The following is an 8418-nucleotide window of genomic DNA, read 5'->3' as shown; positions in this document are numbered from 1 at the left end:
AAGCAGAGATATGGTGATGGCAATAAGTCCGGACCAAACATAAACAATGGTCGGAGTCCTCCCTCTTCTTCCCATAAGCCCTTTAGCAAACGGATAAAGATGAGCCAACACCCAGAAACTAAAGAACACTCCTCCTATCAACTTACTCCACTGCGGAATCACACTGTATATCGTCCTGCTGAACCCAACAGCAATAGCTATAAGATTCACCATCATGATCGTGATCGGTGGGAGCATGAGTGAAGTCCATTTCACTATGTAGAGATCCGCAAACTCGTCGTCCACGTCATCTCCTCCTGATTTAGACGTCAGCGTGAAAGAGATCTCAATTCCAGCCACTACCTTGAGCAGCCCCTGGATAACCGCGGCTAAATGAGCGCTTGTTCCTCCAATGAGCCAGAACTGCTCGTTCCTCCACCATTCTTCCAATGAGATTCCTGACCATTTGATCTCGAGGAGAGCTAGTAAACACAACGTAATGGAGATGATCAGAAGGTAGATGAGGAACGTGACGTTAAGTGTTTGGACTATGAACTGTCCCGAGAAGAGCGAGAGCGCAGGGAGGAAGCAGTAGACGATGAGGAAGATCGATGTGAAAGGGTAAATACCGACGTTCAAGTAAGCGATTCTCTGGAGGATCTTCATCCTCGGGCTAGCTAAAAACGCGTTGTTTCTCGAGAAGAAGATCTCAACCGAGCCAGTAGCCCATCTCAGCACCTGGTGAAGCCTATCCGTCAAGTTGATAGGAGCCGTGCCACGGAAGGCGTCACGTTTCGTCACGCAGTAAACCGACTTCCACCCACGGTTATGCATTCTGTAACCGGTGACAACGTCCTCAGTGACGGATCCGTAAATCCAACCGATCCTAGTTCCCCACTCGGTTTTGTCCTCGTACCAACACGAGATGACGGCTATAGCTTCTGCAACCGTTGACGCATCGAGAAGCTCACGAGGGATGGTGAGAGCTCCCGGAGGCCGTCCGTTTTGAACTGCTGGGTGATCAGCGAGAGGACGGCCTTGGAACTCGGCGACAGGGATCGAATCTATAAGGAACGTGGAGTTTCCGAACTTCTTGGGAACCAAAGAAAGATTCATCTCCTCATCATCATCAGAGTCACCACCCATTCTCAAAGACCTGTTCTCTTCAGGGACACGGCTCTTCTTCTTCTTGCGACGGAAGCAACAGCTACAGCATCCGGGATTGTGTTCTTTAGACCGAGGCGGATCGAACCCGTACAAGGCGATTCTCCTAAAGAGACAACCCGTTCCGACGTAGACAGGACCCATCAAACCATCGAGAGCTCTCATGTTGACGTCAAAGAAGACAGTGTTGTGATTCGCGTAACGATCAGATGGGTCGATGCCTTCGAACCGCTGCGGGAACTGAACGTAGCAGAGACGGTCACCGCCTCGGTCCATCATGAAGCACATCCCTTCTCTCAAGGCCTGGGAGTTGTATATGTAATGATCACAGTCGAGATTCAATATGAACGGACCGTTGGACATGATTGCTGAAGCTCGGACGAGAGCGTTCATTGCTCCTGCTTTCTTGTTGTGGTCATAACCTGGTCGTTTCTCACGCGAGACGTAGACTAGAAGAGGGAGACGAATGTCCACATCTGTAAGATCTAAGAACCCTTCAGATACTCCATGCAATGGCTCATCACTTGGAGGCTTCAACATCACCTGCATTTATAAAAAAAAAATTGAAGAAAAAAAACATTGATCTTAGATATGACATAGAAACTGAACTAATACAAACATTGAGTGATTTCTATCATTTATTTACTAATGATGAATATAGTATACAAAAAAAAATTCTAAAAAATTATAATACATAAAAAATTCAAATAAAAACATAAATAATAATTTAGTATTATAGTTCTTAGTTAGTAATACATATATATTAATAAGTAAATGAACTGAAGCTAAGTGTTGTACCTGAATGATACCAGCATGGTCACTACGGGAATGATCAGGAGCAGAGTTTAACCAAGTTCCAGGCCAGTGAGTACCATCAGCCATCCAAGTAGCTTTAGGAATCTTGACCGGCTCCACAATCTCATCCTCTCTGTTCTGTCTCTGCTGCTTCATTGCCTTAATCTCTTCCCTCGCGTGATAAGCATCAGAACGTCTCCTGATAGAGTCAGGCAAGCCGTTGATCCGAACCTTATACTCATCATACTCACGCTTCACCTTCCTCCTATCCTTGACGAAGTCAGCCTTCACCTTGTTCTTGTAAGGATCTCTCTTAAGATTAAAATACGAATCCGGATTCCTCGGCTCAATGTCGTGTTTACGGCAGAAAGGGACCCATATGTTTGCGAAACTAGCTGCCTCAGCCATGGCTTCGAACGTCAGAAGCGCTCCTCCATCGTCTGAGACGTAGCAAGCGAGCTTTTCCACAGGGTAGTCGGCAGCGAGGATGGATAGAATGGTGTTGGAAGTGACGAGAGGTGGCTCTTTCTCCGGATCTGCCGTTGACACAAACATATCTAGTCCAGGGAGATCAGATTTTCCTGTCGGGTTGCTCGGTGTAGGCGTTTCGAACTTCTCTTTAAGAACGTTGAGATCAGTAGCTCTGTTAATGGGACACAGCTTAGGAAGCTGGTCAAGAAGCCAAGAAAAGGCGAACCAAAGCTCGCAAACCACAGACATCCCCCACAGCCATATTGCGTCTTGGTTTTTGTGTTTAATCCTCCACATCAAGAACAATGCAAGAACAACTACACGGATAAATATCAAAAGCCTGCACAAAAAAAAAAACAGTTTGTTTTTAGGTCCGATTTTTCCGACTAGGCGCTGGCTAGACCGATTTTTAAAACATTTTGAAACTATAAATAATGATATATTGGATTCATAAGAAACAAAAAAAAAAAGTTTTCAAAACCTGTAAGGACTTATAACAGCTGCAGGAATCTGGAGTTTCCTAGTAAGCGGTCTCCACGGTCTGCTCATCAGATCTTGTGGTCCCATACCTTGTCCTCCGCCATTCCCATCCTTGTCACTACCAAAGTTCCCATCTTTTGTCCAGAAAGCATTGCCGTAACCATAAGTCCCACTCGTCTCAAACAACCACCTGTTGTGATCAAAATCACCGGTTTGACTCCTCATCAAACCAGACTTAGTCGACTTCATCAGCGACAGTCTTCTCTCCATCTTCGACCCACCACCACCAGAAGGTGGAGGAAGCATAGCCCTCTGCTGCTTCTGCTGCCCACTGTTGTCATCAGCCATATCAGTCAGATCAGTGTTCCTGTAAGGCTCCTTACACCCCGGACACATCCCACCTCCCGCTTTCACAGCGTCAACAAAGCAGTCCCTACAGATTTTGAAGTCACACTCACAGGGGAGAAGATCTTGCCCTCTCCCATCACTCATCACCTTCACGTCACAGCCAGGAACCGCGCAGGAGGAGCCTTTCGCACCCGCCATCTGAGGGTGGCTGGTCTCTGAGTCGATCACTTTGTCCATGAGATGAGCTCGTGTCACGCTGTTGAAACCTCCGGTGAACAGGGAGCTTGACACGTACTGCTCCTCCACCTTCTGAGAGATGGAAGGGTCCATGGGCTGGTTATCAGGAGTCGGCGGGATGTGGACAGTGTAGTTAGTGAAATCGACGCTCCCGAGCTCGCTGTCGAGATCATCTCTGGAGTAGTTGACGTAGCGACCAGAGGATGTTCTCCGAGCAAATGTCACGGAGGGAGGCACAGGCTGCTGCTGCTGCTGGCTCCTCCCGGCTTCAGCAGCGTCAGAGTTTGTGGAGAGATTGGATCGGCTGTTTGTGAAATGATTATTATTATTAGACGCCATTGTCTAATAAGTACTAATCCACCGGACTATTGTAGTAGCCGGCAGATAGATCCCTGAGAGAGAGAGAGAGAGACAAAAAGGTAATAATAAAAGTCAAATCTTCAAACTCATAATCAAAGAAATAAAACAGATCTAGAGTTGAAACAAGAACAAGATCTTATCATAATATTATTATCATCCAATAAAGACATCACAATGATCACTGTTTCATAACCCCACAGAGAAGCTTGAATCTGAAGCAGCTAAAGAAGTAAATCTCTAACTCACTAAGCTCAAAGTTAATCACTTGGCATTACGAAGACAGAGAGAATCTGATAACAAATGAATCGAGGATGTGATGTTTTACCTGAGAGGGAAGTCTGTTGTAGCAGAGGAAGGTTGAGGTTTCAGATCTTTCCCGCAGATTAAATGTGATTTTTGACCAAACGGTTATTCTCAATTTAACAAATCTTTGCTGACGAGATTCAAATGTTGGTCAAACTTGTTAATGGACATTTGAGAGAGAGAGAGAGAGAGAGAGGAGGAAGGGGGAGATAGTCGTGACCAAATACATCTGCACTACCACTACTCCCTTGCGTTACTAATTCACGTTACGCTGGCAAACGATAGCTTCATTTTTTTATTCGCAGATCTTACAGAAAATTATTATATATATGAATAAATAAAATGGATTCTAGATGAGAAATTAGAACGATCGGAGATCTCTACTCTTTTTAACTGCGGTAACAGTGACGACGAACTGTGTAAACGCCGGCGAGAGAAGAAACCGGCGGAGATTAGTGTTTTCTTCTTTTTACCTTGTGGTATTATTCTCTTTGACTTGAGGTTTTCGGACAAGGTAGATAACTAAGAGAATCCATTATTTATTTATTTATTTTTATTATAAGTAATGCGTTCGATGGAAATATAAAATGTTTAAAAGAAGAAAAGGCAGGAAAAAAAAGGAAAGCATAGATCAAAATTGTTTTTTTTTTTTGACAAGGTAGAGAATCCATCAATCACGCATTTGGCATAGGGATCAAGTCACTTTTTTTCTTTGACAATTAGATCAAGTCATAATTCTGCAATTTAAAAGCATAAATCAAAATAATATAATAAATTTTTGAAAAAAAAGCACAAACTACTAAACAGTAAAATCACATAAATATCGGTTATTCTAAATAAACCGATAAATAAACTGAAAATATATGGATTGACCGATCTTTGTATCCAACATATGTTTTGGGTTGTAATATTTCTGATATATCTAGATTTAGAATTACGCATACAAATAGGCTATCTTTTCAAAAGACGAAAAAATAATATATAGTATCATCTTTTTCCATGAATATCATACCTGGTCGGAGCTAGATTTTTTTCGAAACAGCTTAATTTTGACTATCATTTGATCTAGTAAAATGAATTATTGACAGAAAGAAATAGAGATATATGGATTCGCTGATCGATTTCGAGAAAAGAATAATGTCATAGAAAGAGGAGATTGGTGGTGGGAATTAGGTGATTGATCAAATACGGGTTCATCAGTAATGATAAATTTAAAAAAATAGAATAAAATGAATGAAATGTAATAGAACATAAATCAGATTCATTCATTTATTATTAATCAATATTGTTATTGAATGTTTTATTTTGTATTTTATTTTGAAATTTTTGAAATTGATGAAATGAGCATTCCATTCCATTTACATTAAATGATCGTTATTTTTTATTGAATTATGGAATTGATCATTTCATTCCAAAAATAGATAATCTAATTGCAACCTTTATCTTTTCTTACTTGGTTCATATTCGTTGAATTTGTATATCTATATTATATTTTTTTGTAAAAAATATATTGTTACATGTATATCTATAATATATAAGTGTTTTATTGTTTCGACATTATTGTGTTTTTATATTGTTTCAACCAGTACCGGTCCTATGAATATGAAGGCCGTAAGTCCACCAGAAAGTAAAAAATCTCTTGCAATTGGAAAAAGTTCTAATAAATTTGATGACGAGAGTTCGAAGCCGCTACTTCTAAGCTACAATCCGACATCATTACCATTATGCTACAGAGAACTATAATAAACCAAAGGCCGATAAATTATATGTTTTTGTCGATCGGATTTTCAAGCTTCCATCGCTTGGTGTCAGTGTCGGCACTGGTTTCAACATTATAGTGTTTTGCTTAATAGTTATTTAGGGAGAATTACCAATTGTGACTCAAAACTTGGAGTCAAACCCAAAAGAGTACCCCAACTTGGGTCAAAGGCAAAAGTAACTTAAAAGGCTATTGAAATTACAACTATCTCCTTGTGAACAAACAAAAAAACGGATTTTTTTTTACGTTTCTACCCCTCGCAAGTCGTCTGTAAACAGACGACTTGAAAATAAGTCGTCCAGACGACTTTAAGTTAAGTCGTCTGGACAGTTATTCTTAAACATAATTTAAAAATTTTGTAAAAAATATTTTGATAAGTGAAAAATTGGAATTATGTAATTAACATATGTCTTAAGAGATATAAATTAATATATAACAAATTTCAATTGTTTTCAGCCCAGATGAGTGAAAGTAGTGAGTCATGATATTCTTTAGTTTATGTTTCATCAACATATGTTGTAGTATTGTATGTGTTCTTAGGGTTAGATTTTGGAAAGCATTAAAACCGTTTTTGAAAATTTTTAAAATTACCTAGGCGTGTTCGTTTCTGTGTATAGTAAACACTATTGAAGTATAATTTGATTTTATAACGTGGTTAGTAAGTTAATTTAGTCATTTTAGTTTAGGGGTTCATTTTAGGGTATTGGACGACTTAATATTTAGTCTTCTGTTCCCAGACGACTAAATATTAGGTCGTCTGATGTACATTATCAGCCAGAATAAGTCGTCTAAACCGGACCAAACCTTAAAGTTTACCAATGTACTTTTAAAGCTAACCGGATTATTTACCCAATATATAAGGTGATTTTTTTTTTTTTTTTCATTTTCCGCGAACAGAAACCCTAACAGTTCTCTCTCACCGGCGATATCAAAGGCGATTCGAATTCCCACTATTTCCGAACAACCATCGTTCTCAACGTCGGCTATCTATCTCACTTCATTCTCACCGTTGTCGCCGCAGCTTCTTCTAACCCTAGCGCCGCCGATTCCTCTAAACCCTAGCGCCCCCGCTTCCACTATTTCCGAACAAACCGTCGCCCTCGCCACCGTGCTCACCAACGTTCTCACCGCCGCTTACTCTAAACACTAGCTAGCACCGCCGTTTCTTCTAAACCCTAGCGCCGCCGCTTCTTCTAAACCCTAGCGCCGCCGCTTCTTCTCTGTAAACCGTAGCGCCGTTTCTCTGTAAACCCTAACGCCGGTAAGTCATCAAACTCGTGGAAAAGATGAACATAAAACGTTGTCTCTTTCAATTTACTCATTCTCACCGTTTCACGTTTATTTTTTCAGATCTATAACCACAATGACGAGTACTCGAACTCCTTCTGCGACTAATCAGGTCCGCTTGAAATTTTTCTACTGGAAGACTTGTAAGTAAGTCGTCTGGAAAGTCTTCAACCTGGACGACTTAGTACGTCCATTTGGAAGACTTTCCAGACGACTTAAATATAAGTCGTCAACTAAGTCGTCCAGTTGGACGACTTTCTAGACGACTTATATTTAAGTCGTCTACTAAGTCGTCTGGAGTAACAATTAAGGCGTGATTGATTTAGCTTGTGTTCTGACTTCTATTGTTGTCTTTGATTATTTTGCAGACAAAAAGGATGGATATTCCAGAACTCCCCCGTAGGTTATACACATTAGGGGAAGAGCCAGAACCCCACAATAGCATTTCGTATCATACGGATAACACGAAGTTGCATACTGCTCTTAGGGAAGCTCTCACTGATGCTGAATTTGAAGAGCTCAAGGAGTCGAGATTGGGAGTTTTCATCAAGTTCAAGGAGCAGGGATTTGGTTGGGCTTCAAGGCTGGTTCACCACTTGCTCGGTTTAAAGCTGGACATTAAGAAGAAGTACGAGATGTGGTGTCTCGTTGGTCCAGAACCTGCGAGGTTTTCACTGTTAGAGTTTGAAAACATCACTGGTCTAAACTGCGACTACATCGAGGACCTTGAGACACCAGAATGTGAAGTTACCCCACAGATGGTTTCTTTCTGGGAGATGATGGGAGTTCATCGGGAAGCTGGGCCAAGTACTGATCAGATAATAGCAGCACTGAAGAGATGCGGGGATTGGTCCAGGGAAGATCGCAAGCGACTCGCGTACCTTTCCATCTTCACTGGATTCATTGAAGGGAAAAAGTTCTCAAGCGCTACACGAGCTACTCTCGCAAGGCTAGTGATGGATTTAGAAAGGTTTGAGAATTATCCATGGGGGAGAGTCGCGTTTAAGGTGCTGATGGACTCTTTGTGGAACAAAGATATTACTGGCTGTTACACCGTGGATGGCTTTATACAAGTTCTTCAGGTCTGGGCGTACGAAGCTATTCCGGGATTGGGTGCTAGTATTGGTCTACCCAGAGCAAACAGTCCGTCTCCACCGATTCTGGCTTACGACGGCAGCAGAGGCCGCAGATTCATGAAAGCTGCTATCTTGAGTCAGGTACCTTTCCATCTTCAC

General features: G+C 41.4%; 1 protein-coding gene across 1 annotated transcript; it reads right to left on the bottom strand.

Annotated features, from left to right (window-relative positions):
• Nucleotides 1-4657, bottom strand: LOC108861316 (cellulose synthase-like protein D3; the record flags this gene model as incomplete). The annotated part of the gene is given in 4 exon segments (XM_018635154.2): nucleotides 1-1686; nucleotides 1942-2749; nucleotides 2891-3866; nucleotides 4160-4657. Coding segments are annotated over 3 exon segments (3417 nt in total), but the record flags the coding sequence as incomplete, so codon positions are not given.
• Between the last annotated feature and the right edge of the window lie 3761 nt (nucleotides 4658-8418).

The sequence above is a fragment of the Raphanus sativus genome, chromosome 5, assembly GCF_000801105.2.
Source record: "Raphanus sativus cultivar WK10039 chromosome 5, ASM80110v3, whole genome shotgun sequence".
Lineage (NCBI taxonomy): Eukaryota > Viridiplantae > Streptophyta > Magnoliopsida > Brassicales > Brassicaceae > Raphanus > Raphanus sativus.
This window is presented reverse-complemented; position numbering and strand designations above follow the sequence as displayed.